Below are 20759 nucleotides of genomic sequence, written 5' to 3'. Positions count from 1 at the left end.
GCATTGAGTGGACTCTGAATAGAGGGCAGATAAACCCAGGAAGGCAGGCACAATTAAGAAAGGTTCGGCTTCTTAGGTTTATTGACTTTCTGCCTTTCTCTCCGCCTCCCTTTTTATACATGGGCTAGATTTGTCAGCTGCCTCCTTGATTCTGTTTTCTCTGGTCCTGGGTAGAAATGTGTGCCCTTCCCTACCACCAAGTTCTATATACACACACAGGCACGCACTCAGGCAGGTGTGCCACACACAGTTCATTAGCACTTCCTGATGCTTCTAATATGTGGATTAAATGGCATTGTTAGGGGCTTTGTCTTGGAGGCTAACCTGATTCTTGTACATTCTAAGTGTTGGTTTTGCCAGGTCTCAGTTACATCAGTAATTGGAAGTGAATGAAGATAATGTGGCTTATTAAGAATTCAGTTATGCTTCCTTTTTTTTTTTTTTAATCCTCAGCTCACTAAACTCCCAGCCCCCAGATATGCGTACTGAGTTTCCAGACAGATAATGACTGATTAGGAAACCCACTTTACAACAGAGTTTGGGGAAGCCATATGGAAAAAATATATATAATACATCTTTTTAGTAGGCATTCGTGATATCAAGTTAAAGAGACTGTAAAAAAGTTCTCACCTTTTAATCAAATGACAAAAGTGATTTGTCGGATCTCAACCTATTTTTGAGCCATTCTAGCCAGAAAGAGGAGAAGGCAATGGCACCCCACTCCAGTACTCTTGCCTAGAAAATCCCATGGATGGAGAAGCCTGGTAGGCTACAGTCCATGGGGTCGCTACGAGTCGGACACGACTGAGCAACTTCACTTTCACTTTTCCCTTTCATGCACTGGAGAAGGAAATGGCAACCCACTCCAGTATTCTTGCCTGTAGAATCCTAGGGACGGCGGAGCCTGGTGAGCTGCCGTCCACGGGGTCGCATAGAGTCGGACACGACTGAAGCGACTTAGCAGCAGCAGCAGCAGCAGCCAAAAAGAGTCGGCTTGAAAATCTTGGATAAGATTTTTCACTTATTTTGGGGGCTGAGAACCTTGTTCTATGCCCACTCCTGGCCCTCAAGTGAGTTAACATAGGAAGTTTTGGTGAACACCAATCTTAGCATGTGGGGTTCACTTATCCTTTCAGCAAACATTTATTCACCACTTATTCTAGGGCTGTTCTAGGAATTAAATATGCACAGAAGACTAAGCCAATATTTTAGCTTATAGAGGTTACCACTTAATGTGAAATATTTTAAGGTTTATATGTACGCATCTATGAATGTGTGTTGTGACAAGGTATAGAGTTCAAGATTGAGGAGCCAGAATTGTTGGGTGACCTTCTTGGTCACCTGTATTATTGTGATTCAGTAACAGATACTTGGCTCCATCATCATCAAGAGTGACCAGCAGTTTCTGGCAGCTGCTGGGGTCACAAAGACGCGTAGGACCCAACCTCTGCCCTCAGAAGACTGAAGGCTTATGAACAAGATAATAACACAGGTGGCATATATTTACTGCCAAAGGAAAGATGCAAGAACTGACTTCCTTTTCATCCAGAATGAGATCTTTAAAATTTTTGGACATTATTTAGACTCATAGAAGAGTTTTAAGAATCAGTCAGAGAATTTCTGTATACTGTTTCCCAGATTGTGGAAAAATATTAACATATTAACATTTGCCTTATATTTCTCTTTCTTTCCACACACAACTCATGCACATACATATTTTGTTTTTCTGAAACATTGAACATAGGTTATGGACATGATACCTTTTTAATCCTACATATTTCAATGTGTATTTACTAAATAAAAATAAGGTTGTTCTCTGACCTAATGGTAATATAGTTATCGAAATCAAAGTGTACATATTAACACAGTAACATTGTATAATCTACAAATATTCAGATCTACAATTTGTTTCAAATATTTCCTTTTTGGCGAAAGAAAGTCCAAGATTATGCATTTCATTTAACTATCTTGTCTAGTTTCCTTTAATGTGGAAAGATTTCCAGGTCTTTCTGTGTATTTTATGACATTGACATTTGAGGGGAGCATTCAGTCCAGCTATTTTGTAGAATATTCTCCAATTTGATACTTTCATTAATGTCTAACATTTCTTTATTTGGGTCATGTACTTCGGGCAGGAAAACCATAGAAGGGATATCCTACTGTTTTCAGTGTATTGTTCGTGATTTGTCCCATTTGAGGCCATGTAAATATTGTGTTATTCTTCAGACCTTACATTCGCTAGTTTTAGCATCTATTGATGATTCTTGTTTGAATCTATTATTACGATGGTTACCAAGTGGTAATTTTTCCAGTTGCCATCATTCCTTCTATGTTTATCTTATCACTTGGACTCTACTGTAAGGAAGAGGTTTCTCTCCCCTGCCATATTTGTTTGGTGGTTTGTTTGTTTGTTTATATCAGTGTGAATTCATGGATTTTAATTTTATTCAACAGTTTGCAGTCTTTGACATCTTTATTTTAATGCTCCCATTATCCCAGATTTGGCTGGTAGAGTCCCTTCAGACTGGTTCCTGTGTCCTTTTTACATGTCCCCATCATTCTTTGAGTACTTTTTATACTTCCTGGTACAGCAACAGGTTCTAGATACATTTTGTATTCTTTGCTTCAGCTTTAGAGCCATTTCTTCAAAAAGCCTTGATTTCTTTTAGTGGGAAATGGTTTTTAGAAACAATGGGTGGTAGATGTGCTCTTTGCTACTAGAACAGAATTGTTTATAGTCCCCCTGAATAGACAGAAGTAGTGAATGTAAGCATATACGCATACCCACGTGCTTCTATATCTCTGTCTATCTATCTATATTGGAGCCTGTAAATTCACATTGGTATCTTCAATTCAGTCCAACACTGCATGTTTTATTCTATTTTCTCCCCTTTCCATATTTGTGACTCTGTTATCTGAACACCGAGAGACCTGATACCCATTATCCGTATATGTATTTAATTTGCTCATTCCTAGAGTGTATACAAAGTAGTTTCAGAATTGCTAACCCATGCTCTGAAAAACGGAGAAGGCAATGGCACCCCACTCCCGTACTCTTGCCTGGAAAATCCCATGGATGGAGGAGCCTTGGTAGGCTACGGTCCATGGGGTCGCTAAGAGTCGGACACGACTGTGCGACTTCACTTTCACTTTTCCCTTTCATGCACTGGAGAAGGAAATGGCAACCCACTCCAGTATTCTTGCCTGGAGAATCCCAGGGACGGCGGAGCCTGGTGGGCTGCCGTCCACGGGGTCGCACAGAGTCGGACACGACTGAAGCGACTTAGCAGCAGCAGCTCTGAAAAAAGCATGACTACTACTAATTAGATTTCAATACTGGCTTGAAGTTCTTTGTTTTTGTCTGTTTTTAGCCTTAGGAACCAACATAGTGTTCAAAGGGCCACAAAGCATACATTGAGGACCATCCTGTGGACACACACACCCTTCCCTGGGCCTACCATGACTCTGGGAAAGCCCTATTAGGGCCTGGGACCCTTGCCGCTTTCTCCTAAAACCACTTCTCTCCCGTTCTCATTCTCCACGATCACCTAACTTCGCACCCAGGGAACCAAGAATCCAGCTTTTGTCTCAGTTCTTGGCTGTGACTGTGAGGACTGTTTACCAGTAGCTCATGTAATGTGCTGATATAGGGTCTCTGGAGGAGCTTGATCTGGTCCCTCAGAGGCGGAGCCTTGGGGCATTGCTCCTTGACACTGGAACTTGCAGAAGTTTGGGCCCTGTTTGCTGATTTCCAGTTCTGATGGCCCACTTACTTCTCCTCCTTGGCCTTCTTCACTCAGATGCACCGGCCTCTCCAGTAGTTCTTTTGCATCCATTCTGACCTGGACATTCTCTCCTCTCGGTCTGGGGATGGCTTCCAGACTCCCCTTCCTCTGCCCTGTTTGACCCTCCTCCTCTGTCTCCCACACACTCATTTTATTTTTCTCCTTCCTGCAGACACATGTAACATGGCCAGTGCTGCTGATCCCAGCTGTTCTGAGTCTTGCCTAAAGCTTAAGTTCAAAACCAGATGGACCCAAAGCACCCTAGATGCTGTGCCAATATCCACCACATGAAAACAAATTACTGAAAAGCATCAGGGAATCTTAGATTAGTTTTGAGGTCTGACTCTCTGTCTTCTCAGTGGTCCTCCCTGCCCACTCCCCCATCTCCCCTTGCCCCTTCTCACATTATACCTTCCCTCCCTTCCACCTCTACTCTGTGTGCCTCATTTGGCAAAACCTTAACCCCCATACTCATCCTCTTTACACACAGATAGGTGTGGGATGAGATGGCGTTGACATTGAGTCTGGGTTGTTCCTTTTTTTCTAACAGGCTGTTCCCTTTTTGAATCTTGCATCAAGGACTAAGGAATTTCTCTCCTCTTAGTCATGTAGAGAAAGTGAGGCTTGGTCTCTGTGTCTTTAAATGTGGGTATTAGTAAGCTGAAACTCCAATACTTTGGCCACCTCATGCAAAGAGTTGACTCACTGGAAAAGACCCTGATGCTGGGAAGGATTGGGGGCAGGAGGAGAAGGGGACGACAGAGGATGAGATGGTTAGATGGCATCACCAACTCAATGGACATGGGTTTGGGTGAACTCCGGGAGTTGGTGATGGACAGGGAGGCCTGGCGTGCTGCAGTTCATGGGGGTCGCAAAGAGTCAGACACGACTGAGCGACTGAACTGAGTAGGTCAGAGAAATCATTACATCGGGAATAAAGTGTATGTTCTTCTCGTGACTAATCAGCAGGGGTGCACAAAGGTGCCAGTGCCACAGGCTGCCCTGTGTACTCTGGACAGGGAGGATGCTCTTCGGATGGCTGTGACATTGTGCCCACACCATCGCTTTCAGAAACCTTATGCTTGGAATTTGCCATCAGCTTTCACCCAGTGTTCAGAGAGCATTGTTTAACTTCAACATTTCTAGTCACACTGAACACAAGAGGAAGGGAATCAATGTGGTGGGGCCACATATCTTACAGGGTACATTGCAACACTGGCAGTCATTTACAGAGCATCAGGAAAAAGTTGTTGACATAGTCCAGTAATTCTTGGTGTCTACTGTGACCAGAGTACCAGACGCTTTAGCAGTTGTCCCCAAGAGAGGTCCTCAGGGGATGGGCTTCTGAAAGTCAGGGACAAATTAAGATGTGTGTGTAATGACACCCTCCCTGCTCCCTCCCTCTAAGCTCTCCCTCCCTCTCGCTTTTTCCTCCCTTCTTTGAAGGTGAATACTTGGAAGAAAATCCTCAGATTCTCAAAAGGTTCTGGGGTGTGTAGTCACCCCCCAGAATATCTTGTACTGTGAGCTGGAATGCATACACAGACATATATATATATATGTGTGTGTGTGTTATATATGCCAGAGCTATAACCAAGAACAACATTTTTTTAAAGCAATACCTAGATATCTTTGCTCTATGTGATGTACTCTGATATTTCCTACTTTCTTCTATGGTATTCTGTTCCACTGTCTTCTGTTTCATTTTCTGAGAAATGCTAACTGGTGACCTACCAGAGGAGCCTGGTGGGCTGCTGTCCATGGGGTCGCATAGAGTCGGACACAACTGAAGCGACTTAGCATGCGTGCATGCATGCAATGGGCTGTATCCCACAGTTTGAAAAACATTTCTTTAAGAGCATTGGTTCTTAAAATTTTGGCATGCATAAAATTACCTGATATAGGTATTTAAAATGCAGACTTGAGCAGCCCTGCACTTGTAGCAAATCAGAATCTCTGGCGAGAGGGCCACAGGAATCCAGATTTTAAACCAGCACTACAGGAGATCCTGATGTAAGGTGATTTGGGGTCCTGAACACTCACACTTGGAGAAATTACTCCCTAATGGACTTTGGAGCTTGGCTGCTCAAGGCTTCAGATCACACATTTGCTTGGAGATGGTAGAGCTTAGTGGGTATCCTCTGAATCCAAACTGAGAATCTTCCCATTATAGTTACCCCAGGCACCCATGCTCACTCCTGGACCTTGCTGTGCTTTGATCTTCCTCTTTTTCCAAGATGTGTTATGGCCCTTGTGAAGGCAGAGAAGGAGTTAACTGAGGCCGCAGAAGGGGGCGGGAAGGAACTGAAGGGTCATTTTACAGAGTGGCTGGGGTGTGGCTCAGCCCTCCAGTAGGTGCCCAGAGTCAGTCCCAAATTAGAATGGGGTGGGATTGGAAACTGCTTTTCCTATTCACTTGCCTTTCATGTGTAACCACATGCAGTGTGTCAACATGCTTTCCGGCGCCGTTAGGCACCAACAGTTTTGCTCCCTCTGGGTTCACGGACCCTTGGTATTCCTGTTATGTGTTGTCTTAGAATAGCTCTTCGCTCTGGGGCTTGGGCAGCTGAGCACTGTCCATTAACTCTTTCAGCAACAGTGCTTTACAGTTGCTGAGGGCATCTTAGTTGAAATAGAGCAGCAACCACAATAAAATAAGAAAGCAATTGCTGGTCAGGAGACCTGGATCCTTGCCCTTGCTCTGCCACTATGTGTGACCCCAGGCTCCCTGAGCCTCAATTTCCTCACTTAGAAAATAAAATGACAAGTTTGGTTAGACTTTAGGCCATCTTGAAAGTCCCTTCTACCTCTGAAATTCCACAATTCTGTTTTTTCTTTTTTTCTTATTTTTGTACCCTCTGCTGCTTCCTTTTACACTTTAGAAGTCTTCCCTTTAAAGCCTCTCCTAGGTCTCCTGTCCACGGGAGACTCACTGAGGTTGGGAATTGCCAGAGAACCAGGATGAGTTAATAACAACAGAATGTATTCCTATTTAGTACACAGACAAGGTACAGAATTTATAAAGCAAGTTCTTTTCAAACTTGTATAATAAGGCCTGGGAATTTGGGGACGTGTTTGTCTTTTCAGATATGACTCTAGCTACTTTGTTTTGTGAACATAAATACATTGTATGAACTATCATGTAATAATAGTTATAACAATAATAACACATGATGATAATGATTTGTAAGTGTAGAACACTTTAGTGTTTATGATATTTCTTTATGGACATCACCTCCTTTGACTTGATCTTTCTGATAGCCATGTGAGTTAGGCAGGGCAGATCTGCTGTCCCCATTTATTTTTTCAAACAGATGAAGAAATGTTGAGGCCCAGATTGCATCTATGACATTTCCAAGTTTACTTGGTCAGCAAGTGGCAGAATTAAGACTAGACTGTAGGTCATTAGCATGGTTCAGGGTACTTTCCACACAGTACCATCTTGCTGGGATGGGGTATCATTGTTTACCGAGATGCCTTAAAGACCTGTAGAACTCAATAACCTACTAATTTGGAAATTGGCCAGGGCATCTCTTACTTCATCCAACCCTTTAAAATTTTGCCAGCAAAGTACTGGCATGCTTAATAATATGCTATAATTTAGAGCACACGAACCAGTGGGTGCACAAATTCAGTCACTCAACAACCACACAAATTCATGCTGCAGTAGTTGATTAGGCAAGATTGGTGGAGGCTGAAGATGTTAACTATTCTTTAAATGAGTTGTCTTACTGTACTCCATACTTGCTGTGGAGTTCTGTGGCTGTGACATCTGTCATTAATCAGTGCTGATTAACTACCCACCCATTCTTGGTGATAGACATTCATTGAATATTCCAAACTCTCCCCTGTTCTCAAGTGACTTCCTTTCAGTAAGGCAAGATAAATTTCAAAATAACACATGAGAACTGATGATGACGCAAGCAGCTGATCTGGTGACTGTTTAGACTTCGTTATACGTAGTTCTATAGTTTCACAGATCCCTGGGTTGGGAAGATCCTTGGAGAAGGAAATGGCAACCTGCTCCAGTATTCTTGCCTGGGAAAGAAATCCCATGGACAGAGGAGCCCAGCGGGCTACAGGCCATGGGTTGCAAAAGAGTCGGACACAACTCACAACTAAACAACAATTATAGTTTCACAGGACCAAATCACACTCCTTTGTTTCTCCTTTCTCATTGTTATCATGAGCCAAGTAAGGAAACACATTGTCTCAATAACAGGTATTCTGCAGGGGGAGGTTTGAATATTAGGGATACCCTTTCTTCCCAAGCGGCTTGTTGGTACTTGATATGTGTAAAGACCATTTGCCAGGCAGGGAGAGCTATTGGCTGTAGATTAAGCTTCTCCACTCCCGCCTGATGCCGGAGAGATGCCTTCTCCCAAGGTAGTGGTTACTACTTTGAAAATAAGTGTGTGGATCTCTGAGTGACATCATTCAAGTTTGGCGCAGACAGGTATTTATTTTTCTACAATGAACTACCAGGAGTGAGCCAGACTGTCTGTCTCAGTCATCTCCCAAGATTTCATTCATTTAAAAAATATGCTAACACATCTGCGAGTATTTTTTTCTCTGTACGTTTGTCATGTGCTATAATTACTTATGGGGTTTCTGGTGACATCTTGATTAACCAGAGAAGAAAAAACTGAAGATAATATTGTAGCATTATTCACCGATTATTCTATGGAATATATGGATCCAACTGTTAATGTAGATGGTTATAAAAATTTTTTAATGAAAAACATATATGACTTTTTTGTTCTTTGCTAATCAGTCATACCTTTGTTATGTCTTTTACTTTTGCTATGATATTTTATTTTAATTAGGTGAATTAATCAGCTCAGAACTTTAAATGATTATAGCCTATTTTGGGGAGCTGTCAGGGGGAAATTTTAATACTTAAGTAAATGTATAGGCCCTTAGTTTTCTGGATCATATTGGTATAGTTTTTCTTCTCCAGCATTTAGATTGTACCCAGGGTGCATTAAGAGGGTTTAGTAATCTCTTTGATTATGCCTCCCTCTAGTTCTAAGAATGCTAGTGGCAAGACATGGGATGTAAATAAAGGGAAGGACCCAGGTCTACAGCAGCTATGAGTGGTCTGGTGGTCAGGTAGATCTTCTAAGTCAGCCAAATCAGGGTTTCACAATGGGTCAGCCAAGTATCAAGACTGGGGTAAGATGTGGGTTATAGCTGATGGATAGTTTAGGAGCAGAAAAGCCATGTCTTGGATCCAGGAGGTCTGCAAACATGAAAGAAGCAGGTCAAAAGTAAGACTGTTGCTCCCTTTAACTCTAATGCTCAGAACAGTGCCTGGTATATAATAGGTGCTCAGTCAGTATTTGTTGCATCAATGAATGAAATAAGAAGACTTTAGAGATCAAGGACTCATAGGAGGCTGGACAATAAGCTGCCAGAAATCTTGGCAAGAAACCAGGATGGAAGATACTCACATCTTAGGTCAACCACCCTTCAACCAGTTCTCTTCTCACAGATCCACAGAGCTGTCTTGAGTGAAACTCTAACCTCCCCTCCCCACCATGAACATGGGTGGGGTAGGGGTGGTTGAAGGGAAGGCAAAATCTCTCACCTAGTATAAATTGATGGAGATATTTCCATTCAGCATCTATTAATACAATGGCTTGGGTTTGGGAACCACTCCCAGTTCTCTGACCTAACTCTGAGGGACCTTGGTCCTACAGTCATTCAGGAAATAGTCATTAAGATGTCATACACGTGCTAGTCCAGTTCTCAACTTCAAAGCAGATTCCTAAGCTCCCAGCTCTCGAATATGCCATTATCCCAAGGGTGTGGCTGGACTCCTTGGAACTGATCCAAAGCCACAAGAATTCCATTTCCATACAGCTCTTCCCCCACACATGATTATAGGGGACAGTTTAGACTATTTTGAGTAAGATGGGTACACCACTGCATGAATCCTTTCTAATCATCTGTCTAGGCCACTGAAGACAATTTGTAGTATTAACTTGTCCCTGAAAATTGGAGAGCTCATTTCTCCGTATGTAGAATATACATTTTCTGCCTTTGGCCCTTTTTTCTGTCTCTGAACTCTCCTACTGTGATCTCATTGCTGGCAAAGCTGAAGCTGTAGCTGTGATAAGCTCAGGGAAGTGTGCCTGCCCCCTCCGTGTCTGCCCGCCTGCCTATCTTTGAAAGATGCCTCCAGGCTCCTGCTGTACTACTGGGTCACACAACCAGCAGCAACCACTATAGGCAGAATCTTTTTCAAGTCAGTTCCCACCTTGGTGATTTTTTCTTCTTCTCCTTCTTCTTCTTTTAACACCTTCCCCAGCAAATCCCATCCATCCTCTGGCTTATCTGGGTCAGCAAGGGTCTGATTTTATGCATGGCACTGTCAAGCCATAAATCCACTGAGGCTTTGCCTCTCTATCCAGCAGGTTTGCTTCTGTCAGCATCAGCAAAATGCATAATAGAGAAAATAAGCCAGAAAGGCTAATAATACTCATCTGAATAAAATAATCTCTGGCTGCCTCAGTTCATTTCGTTTTAATCAAGGCACCAAGAAGGAATTTCGGTGTAGAAATCTGCCTCCTCCTTGTCACTAGTTTCCTGTCCAACTATCACTAAATGGTCCCTTTTATTATGTATATACCTTTTTTTTTTTAATCCTCCTCATAGCTAGGTACTCAATAATCTGTATTGGAAGATGTATTTGTTTAACTCATTTGGATTTTTGTCTAACAGCACATATATGTCTGTTTTCAAAAGTGAGAAACCACCTTCTTAGATATATCAACATTTGCATCTTCATATACAGACTGGCAGGTTTGAAAGGAATGGTGGGAAAGGGGGCCCAGTGGAAGCGCAGAAGCACCCAGACTTCTGGCAATCTGGTCTCGCTGTAGCTTCCTTCCTGTCTCCCTCAGCACAGTTCCCTGTGTGGAACGCAGGGCTGCTCCTTCACCTTGCCCCTTGGGGGAAGGACAGTGGAAGATTAAATTCTCCTCTCCCATTGTTATCTCCCTCACGTCTTCCCAGAGACTTACAGCTGCTTGGTTAATTGCCTGTTGCTGCTGTCTGATCCCAGCCATTATTTGCCGAGGGCTGTGCATTTGCAGCAGGCTGCGCTCTTGGCCCTGGCCCAGGGCCGGGTGAGAAGCATGTCAGAAATTGATGAATGCTGAATCCTAGTGTATTTGGAAATAAAAATAGTATTTCTTCACATTTGTATAGTGCTTTACTGTTGATGCAGTTCTTTTGCACCCACCATCTCATTTTAGCCACACAACAGCCTCGTGAGGTGGGCAAGGCAGAGACCACTGGTCCAAAAGGAAACAAATCTCGGTAGAGCACTGCAGGTGCTAAAGCCATCCCGGTAATGCCAGGCTTGCATCATGCAGCCCATCTGGAGACCTGTGAATGTAGCAGTTGTTAATTAAATGCTACCTTAGGCCAGGAGAGCTTTCAGGTTTACAATCATGCTTTGGAGATCTTGGGGGAGCTAGATGTTTAACAATAGGGCATGTGTCCATTTTGCAGATGAGACGACTGAAACCGGACAGGGGGGATAGAGAAAAAAGGAAAGTGTATTCTCGAGGTCAACAGAGACTGAGTTAACTGGGCCAACTGAGTTAGCTCTTCACCTTAGTTTTTTTTAGAGAAATCCCTTTAAGGATTTGGTGGCTAAGTGTGTTGAATGTCCATCAACAGTTTAAGTTGAAGGAGAAGAACTGGGCTAATGTACTTGAAGTTGATGATTCAACTGTACAGGTTTAGCTCTTTCAGTGCATTTATAATGATCAGTCTCGTCTGTGGATGCTTAGTTGGCTTGTGACTTTCTGGGCCTCCTTTTTTCTTTCCCCTCTTTTTTTTGACTCTAGAGTCATTCCCTCTCAATTACAATATTACATTTTCTTGATCTTCCTCCTGAAAAAAATTTTTAAGTAAGAAAAATACTTCTGGATATTTTGTCTGCTTTTTAGGGATTAGTGTTTGAGGAGGTTTGCAGCTGTTCAGCACATGCCTAAGGGATTCAGACCCTTTTCTTTAAAGGCCCAAGTATCACACAACCTAAGACTCCGGGGGCGGGGAAAGTAAAGAAACTGTACAAACAAATGATAGATGGAAAAGATATAAAGACAAATTTCAATCTCCTGACCAAACGAAGCTCCCTTGGCTCTAGCAGCCCCAAATAAAATCAAGCTGCAAAGCTGCTGGAGCAGGAAACCACTCTAGCAGAACCTTAATATGCTCCCTATGAAATCACGTCTCGTTGACTTGCTCGTTTTCCAGCCTGAAGTGTGTTTCGCCTTTGTTCGTGTTGGCTGGGAAAATCATCTCTACAGTAGAGTTGTGTTCCGCTCCTCCCACATGCCCCACATCTCTCCCACATCACTGTCCCAAAATAAATAAATGAATTAATTAAAACACCTCTGCTGGAAGGAGAAATAAGTCCAAAGGCATACAAACTCAAAGAACCAAAAATATTATATGAAAGCTACATTAATAGTAAAAGAGAGTGGGAAATCCTGGGAGAAACAGACAGCGGAGTCTAATATTATTTTGTTTTAGGGCCAGACTCCTTTTTTAAAAGAAAAATTTTACGCAGAGCTCTCATATATGCAGCAGGTTAAAGCAGTGTTTTATTGGTGTAAATCTACTTTTGAAGTACCAATTTATAATTAGTAGGAACGGTGAGGCTGGGTTTATGAACACCGATTATGAATCAGAGTTACAGGTTTATATCAGTTTCAGCATCAAAGTTATTTTAGGTTCTGGTTTGTGTTGTTCGGCATCAAGAAATCCTGACTCACACAGATGAGTTGTCATAATCTTGATATAGTTTTAAATTGATTTAGATGCTTGAAAAAGAAGGATGGTTTTTGTTTTAAATTTGAATCACTGACATTACCTAGAAGCTATTCCAATTCTCCTTCATCAGTATTAACTGGGTAAATGGAAATGTTTAATAAACTTGACAACATTGGTAATGAAATGAGATGGTACTGCGTGTGTTTATCCTTATTACCCAGCTATGGTCACCACGAGCCCAGCATAGGCCTCTGAGCCTTCTGTGGCACGCAGTTGAACTTGGCCACTGTGTGTCAAATCGTGTGCTCACCTGAACAGCTTTACCCAAGGAGACATGTAGGTTGAATTAAAAACTAAACCTGTACAGAGCAACACTCATTCTAATCGATAGCGTATTTTTCAAAGGTCTGGACCCATACATTGATTCTTTATTCCAAAACATGCATATAACAAAGCTCACCTGGGCAGCCCATGAGACATTAGTGGAATCTGCTGCAGGGAAACTGGGTCCTGGGCCCCTTAAATATTTCAATAGAGGTTGCGCATTTGAATGGGTGTATTACAGTTGTTTGAAATTGAAATGTAATGTTCTGTAATTCCAACGTTTCTCAGAATACATTATTAAAGCTCCTGCTCACTGAAACTAGGCTATGGTTTTTCCAGTGGTCATGTATGGATGTGAGAGTTGGACTATAAAGAAAGCTGAGCACAGAAGAATTGATGCTTTTGAACTGTGGTGTTGGGGAAGACTCTTGAGTAGTCCCTTGGACTGCAAGGAGATCCAACCAATCCATCCTAAAGGAGATCAGTCCTGGGTATTCATTGGAAGGACTGATGTTAGAGCTGAAACTCCAATACTTTGGCCACCTGATGCCAAGAGCTGACTCATTTGGAAAGACCCTGATGCTGGGAAGGATTGGGGGCAGGAGGAGAAGGGGATGACAGAAAATGAGATGGCTGGATGGCATCACCGACTCAATGGACATGGGTTTGGGTAAACTCCGGGAGTTGGTATGGACAGGGAGGCCTGGCATGCTGCAGTTCATGGGGTCACAAAGAGTCGGACACGACTGAGCAACTGAACTGAACTGAACTCACTGAAATAATAATGGCTGTCCCACCATATGCTGTAAGAATGGAAATAAATACATGTGATAAAAATATTGATACTTGTAGCCCCTTAGAAGTTCTTAATAAGTATAAATTTATGGGTGGTAAATGATAAGGCATTTTAAAAGATTCCCACTTCTTACCATCCTTATTAATTTATCTTTGTTTACTCAAGGCTCTGCATCCTTTTGCATGGTATTGGACTGGTTTCGCATCTCCTGCCTCCACTTGTGATCTGTGATATATTCAATACACGGGTGGACTAGCTGGCCCTTTGTGCCTCTAACCTTCTGTGATATTATAGGTCTTTCTTTGTCTCCCCACTGTATTGTGATAGCAGCACTTTTATAACCACTAAAGCCCCTACTACTGTACTTTGTTCATTTAAAACGCAAATGTTTATACACTTATAAATTTGAATTGTAGCGTTGTTTTTATGTGTGTAGACTGCCATAGGGAAGAACAAAGAGGGACCACCAACCCACAAGAAACAGATTGAAACCAGTTGTAAAGTTAAGGTCGTGTGAGATCTGCCGCTTTAAAAAGTGTGTGTGTTTGTGTGGTATATTCCATGCTTACTGAGGACATGGATGTCTTGCCACCCAGTAAAAATTAGGTTATTAAGGATTTTGTAACGGAGGCTAATTTGGAATCAGTTTGAAAGTTCTCTTTCAGTGGAAACATCAAATGTTGCTGAATGCCTGTGCTCTGATCTCACTGTTTTGAATTTAGGATTTTTCCTATTTACCTCTTTTTTTGTCCCCAGGCGCTAGAAATTTTGAAAGGTGTGAACTAATTACATGTATCTCTCTCTCTTAGCCAGAGAAGGCAATGGCACCCCACTCCAGTACTCTTGCCTAGAGAATCCCACGGACAGAGGAGCCTGGTAGGCTGCAGTCCATGGGGTCAGGAACAGTCAGACTCGACTGAGCGACTTCACTTTCACTTTTCACTTTTGTGCATTGGAGAAGGAAATGGCAACCCACTCCATTGTTCTTGCCTGGAGAATCCCAGGGACGGGGGAGCTTGGTGGGCTGCTGTCTATGGGGTCGCACAGAGTCAGACACGACTGAAGCGACTTAGCAGCAGCAGCAGCAGCTCTCTCTTAGCTAGTATATATTTTTAATTTCCATAGAAATCTTTTAATTTTCCTAGAAAGTGGATACAGTTGTTGCCACAGTGATCAGCACATACATGTTAGGGATTTTGACCACAGAAGCGTGGTGCCTGGGGCAGGGGGTGAGGGTAGAGGGCAGGTATAAAGCAGCTTCATAACTGTTCATGGGGTTCTCAAGGCAAAAATACTGAAGCGGTTTGCCATTGCCTTCTCCAGTGCAAGCCCTGGGAGTTGCTGATGGACAGGGAAGCCTGGTATGCTGCAGTCCCTGGGGTTGCAGAGTCGGACACGACTGAGCGACTGAACTGACTGAACTGATAAAGCAGTTTCAGTTTGGACTCGTAATATTCATTGGTTTGGAGTAGCCTCTTGGTACTGGTTAGACAGATATTTTGATTTAGTGGTCTGGTGTGTTCAGAAGCCACAGTAGGTGTGGTATGATTATTTGTTAATGGTTACCTTACGCCTGAGTTGAAAGAGCTCTTCTAAGTTGAATTCTGCCCTACAAGTCACAGGTGCCTGGCGCAAGAACAAAGCCAGTGCAGACTCGATAACCAAGCCATTCACAGCTTTCTTTCTTTGCATTAAGAGTCTGACTGTAGGGAAGCAAGAGGGGAAATGGGAACAAACAAGGTGTGATACTTTGCAGTGATTAAGAGCATTCTCTTTGCAATTACAGGGCTTCTTCTTGAATTCCAGCATTGCCACTTTTTAGCTGTATGAACTTGAACAAGATATGGTAACCTTTCTTAGTCCAACTTTTCCTCATCTGCTGAATGTGGTTGATAACCCCCACTTCGTCAGGTTTTGTAGGGTTCAAATTAAACAACATGAGTATAGGGCCCACCCATATGCCAAATACACAGTAAGCTCTTGATAAATAACCCTACTTTCTGTTTCTTTCCTTAAAGAAATCCACACTGCAGATGCAAAACTTTCTGTTGCTTAAATTAGTGCTTGGAGCTGATCATCTAATCAATAACTTTTTTAGATCACATCCTTTTCAGTAGAAATGAGCATCTAGGTTTAGTGCTTTACTGCTCCACTCAGGCTGTTAAGGTCTTCACAATACATGGTTCAGATAACGGTTTATGCTCTTGGTTGTATGGGACAAGAGAAGATGGCTCAGTCAATGAAATCAAACCTCCATGGATGCGTTCTGTGGGACTGAAGAATTTTCAGTGACTTTTTCATGGCAATTGTCTTCATTGAATCCTGTGAGAAAGAAATGTGAGGGATTTAGTCTGTAGCTTAGATTTTGTCAAGAGACTAACTTTTGCCTATAATCCTAGACACAAACCAAATATTGTAGTGGTTGAGGTCATGGAATTTGGAGTCAGACCTCCTAGAATCATTCTTGTCAGCACAGAACTGTGGTCTGGTCCCTGACTCCCTTTTACTGTCTCTGTGACTACGTACTAGCTGGCTGTGGCAAGTGACAACTCTGTGTGTGTATGTATGAGTTTTAATCAGTGAAATGAAGATAATGGTAATTCTTTTCTGATGGCAAGATGATGGAGGTTAGATGGGATAATGTATATAAAGCTTTTACCAAGTTTCTAGAACACACAGGTGTGGATGCTAAGTCACTTCAATTGTGCCAGGCTCTGCAACCCCATGGACTGTAGCCCACCAGGCTCCTCTGTACATGGGATTCTCTAGGCAAGAATACTGGAAGGGTTGCCATTTCCTTTTTCAGGGGATCTTCCCGACCCAGCGATCGAACTTGTGTCTCTTATGTCTCCAGCATTGGCAGGCGGGTTCTTTACCACTGCTAAGTTGCTTCAGTCGTGTCTGACTCTGTGCGACCCCATAGACGGCAGCCCACCAGGCTCCCCTGTTCCTGGGATTCTCCAGGCAAGAAGACTGGAGTGGGTTGCCATTTCCTTCTCCAATGAATGAAAGTGAAAATGAAAGGGAAGTCGCTCAGTTGAGTCTGACTCTTCCCGACCCCATGGACTGCAGCCTACCAGGCTCCTCCATTCATGGGATTTTCCCGGCAAGAGAACTGGAGTGGGGTGCCATTGCCTTAGCTCCACCTTATAGAACATAATAGATGCTCTACAGATAATCCTACTTCTTCTCTTCTTTCCCTGTTCCTATCACCGCCTTCTCCTTCTTCTTATTATTTTCTCCCTTTTTCCTCCACTGAGCTTTCAGAAAAAGAGAAAATTAGAGGTGCAGCTTCAGGAAAGGCATCTTTACTTCTGGTTTGGCTCTGATTGCTATGATTTTGTGACATGGACTGTAGTCAGAGATGTTGACTCTGCCTGTTCGCCAATGCTGATTTGTTTTCTTGCCGTTTCTCTGCAGGAAAGATCAGAATGTTCTCTCTCCAGTCAACTGCTGGAATCTCCTCCTAAACCAGGTGAAGCGGGAGAGCAGGGACCATACCACGCTGAGTGACATCTACCTGAATAATATCATTCCTCGATTTGTCCAAGTCAGTGAGGACTCAGGAAGACTCTTTAAAAAGGTAAATAGGCTATTTCTAACCACAGACACCATCTTGTAAATAAGAGAAAAAAATATCTTATTGGCCCACTTAAAAGGCTTTCCATGGGTCTTGCCCTACCATGTACTTATAGAGAGAAAACCTTGAATTGGCTCTTTTTCTTCCTTTCTCAGATGAATTTATAGTAGCCCTGGGAAAGGAACCATTTGCAAGGTACAACCCCAGGTCTGGCAGCATAATTCATAATTTGTGAATATTAATAATGACTGTATTTGGTTAATTTCCTAAGTGATTTGTGAAGCTGTTGAGATTCAGAGATGTTCTGTGTTTTATGATTTCCTCTTTTAGTTCATTTAGCACAGCCATGTATGTTTATGTTTTTAGTTTAGTTTTATTTCCAAGTTCTCATCTTGGTCAAGGTGAACTCATGAATTTGGTTATTCTTATCATGACATATCTTTGTCTTTGGTCCCTGAATGTGTGTGGTTTTTTTTTTTTGTGCTCCGAGATGGAACTTGAACCCATCCCTGAATGTTTTCTGAAGCTCAATTGTTTGTCACAATTCCTTGGGTATATGTCAAAAATTTTGACTAAGGAAAAACTCAAAATTAATTGTGATAATCTTAGGAAATTTATGCCAAATTCACCTGTCAGTAGTGGAACTAGCCTTTTGGAAACCCAGGAAGCTCTTTTCTAAGCTCTCTCAACCTGAGCTCTTAATGGCGTCATTTATTCATAACTTTTGGTTACAAATGGTGACAAACATCCCAACCATTGTACATGATGTACCATGTCTAACATTCAAGGTCTGACACTTCCAAAAGATTTTTTAGAAGGTGAATAACCTTCCCACAAGTGATATGTAAAAAAAGGATCTATTTATATAGAGGGGTATCATTGGTTTCATACATAGGGAATTCACTGGTTTCCAGTCAAAATCAGTGTTAAAATTTGAGGCTGGGGGAGAATGGACTTTGGTAAATAAGACTGTGGTCCATAGTAGCCTTAGCCCTTGGTCAGTTTTCTGATTCTTAACATAAGGAAGTGTACAGATCTCAGTAGGTCTGGAATTAGAACCCAATTTCTTTTTTTTAACCAGCATGAAAAAAGAACTACTTTAGAATTGTCCATCTACATAATTGCATCTGTGAAGGGGCTTTCCCTGTGTCATACAGATAGGATATTAAGGGTACAATCATCTGAGAATGAAAGAAGGAAGAGAAAGATAACTCCTTGCAGAGCTCATTGGCTATTTTTAGTGGCCCGGCTGTGCTGTGGTTGGGCCATACTTCATTTAGGGGCAAGGGTACTTTTCACCATATCCTCATGCTTCCTAGCATCTGCTCCAGCTTGCTTGTCATTAACTTGAATTATTCTGTAACATTTGGTGACACTGTATGTGACTAAAATTAATGACTGTAGTTAATAATACTGTATTCATTACTGGAACACTGCTAAGAGAGTAGATTTCAGGGGCTCTTTTCATACACACAAAAAAGGTAACTGTGATGAAATGATACATTATCTTGATTGTAGTAATCATTTCACTGTGTATGTGTATACTCAATCATTTTATACACCTGAAATATATAGAATTTTTATTAAAAAAATTTTTTAAGCCTTAGATGGAACCAGTGATCAGGTACCACTTCTCTACCATCTTTATAGCCACTTAGACCATCTCGAGAAGAAAAGGGGTTGATGGATAGTGTACTCCTCTATTTCCTCTGTTCATCTGAGAAGAAATTTTTATGAGAGATATTTAGCTATCTAGACTTCACCCCACCTGTCAGCTCCCTTTTCTCCAGTTTCACAAGGTTAGAGAAGAGCCAAGCTGAGAGAATCCTATAACCTCTACAGATTTTAGAGATGTTTATGCCAAAGGCAGTCAGTTACCAAAGCCACAAGTGTCCCTGGTCCCACAAATGCCATTCATGTTTCACCAAAGACCTAAGTGCATGGCATGTATATAAAACATGGTATGTATCCCCATCCACTCATGGCCTCCTTAAGCAATGCATTTCTATGCTGAGGGTGTAAGGAAGAATTTCTAATTAATCACTGGATTGTTTATATATTACATTTCATGGAAGAAAAGTGAATATATCATCGGCTTAAAGCTAAATGCATTTGTATAAACTGAAAACACCTGGTAACCAGCTTCCAGATTAAGAAACAAAATATTTCAGTACCCCCAGAAGTCCCCTCATGCTCCTTTCTTGTCACTAAGGGATTGGGAGGGGTGTCCCTAATCCCTAAGAATAGCACCACTCCTGACTTTTCACAGCAGAAATTAGTTTTGCTCAGTTTCATACTTTATATAAATAGAATCTTGCAGTGTGTACTCTTTTGTGTCTGGTTTTTCTCATTCAACATTGTATTTGTGAGATTTGTTCATATTGGTGTAGGTAATTGTAGATCATAGGACTTTCTCTTGACCTTTGTAACTTTTCATCAGTTAAATTATAGTGGATTAGAGATATCCTTAGGATTGTCAAATAACCAATGTTGACCATCCCACAGGGTGAATAACCTCTTTTCTTTCTCCCCTGGGGTCCAATGTAGGCAGAGAACTCTAAGGTAGAAGCTAGCTTGGCTGATCCTAAGAATAGATTAATTCTGTTTGGATGAAAACCCCTCTGCTTTCTAGTAATGGGCAAAGAAGCATTTTCTCTCCATACCTCACATTTTCAGTCTCCTTTGTTTAGAGTGTGTTGCACATGAAGGATTAGGATCCCACAGGTTGAGCTATAGTAATCAGATAAGAGAACCGAGGAGTGTCCCTGGCCACCCTGGCAGTTATGTGAAGCTTCTTGGGGCTTGCTTTATGCTCTTAAAGCAGAGCCCTTCCCTAAGAGATTCTTTCTCTTGGGCTCAGCTTAGCCAGTAACTCTGAAACTCTGGACAATTACCTTCTTTTTTATCTGCCTTAGTTCTCTCAAGTTTAAAGAAAACTGAGCTATAGGATCTTCATTCTGCCTTTGAAATCTAATGCACTGTAATTGTATGATGACAAAGACATCCTATACTGAGGGCTTCCTTCTGGTTGTTGGGTGACCTTTGTTAAACTGGGATAAGGTAAGCTGCAATCCCTGAGATAAGGATGGACAAAATTGGGTGTGGGTATAGAGAAGGAGCTAGCTTAAGCAGTGAAAGACCATATTTCTTAAAATATTGAAGTATTGTTTCAGATTCTTTTATCTACAATGGCCAGCAACCAAGAGATGCCACACTGAAATCCAAATATGTAGAATAAATACACCGCTTATTTTACCTGTAAATTTGGTTCCAGTAGCAAAAGGAAAAACCCACATTTCTCTGGAGACACAAAGAAAATGTACCTTTATTTCTGTTTCAGCTGTGGACACCTGAAAATTTACCAGTATTTTACATGAATTTGAATCTTCGCTTGTCACTGGCAAAAGTCATGGCTTTTCTTCCTTTAAACAAATTTGTTTTAATCTATAAAACTTAATGATTCTCCAGCAAAGGTTATAAT

The 20759-nt window shown here is 41.9% G+C and overlaps 1 protein-coding gene across 50 annotated transcripts in view; it reads left to right on the top strand.

Moving 5' to 3' along the window:
- The window catches only part of SRGAP2 (SLIT-ROBO Rho GTPase activating protein 2), a 258045-nt gene that overhangs the window by 119034 nt on the left and 118252 nt on the right, over window positions 1-20759 (top strand). For all 50 annotated transcript variants that reach the window (XR_014054259.1, XR_014054265.1, XR_014054262.1 and 47 more), the window contains one exon: window positions 17119-17281. Coding sequence is in view for 25 of the 50 variants with exons in the window: in XM_081492024.1 (XP_081348150.1) it covers window positions 17119-17281 (163 nt within the window). In the remaining 25 variants the exon portion in view is untranslated. The remainder of the gene's footprint in view (window positions 1-17118; window positions 17282-20759) is intronic.

Source organism: Giraffa tippelskirchi, chromosome 5, assembly GCF_054371585.1.
Source record: "Giraffa tippelskirchi isolate mGirTip1 chromosome 5, T2T-mGirTip1v1.2.pri, whole genome shotgun sequence".
NCBI lineage: Eukaryota > Metazoa > Chordata > Mammalia > Artiodactyla > Giraffidae > Giraffa > Giraffa tippelskirchi.
Note: the sequence above shows the minus strand (reverse complement) of the source record. Positions and strands in the feature narration are given on the sequence as shown.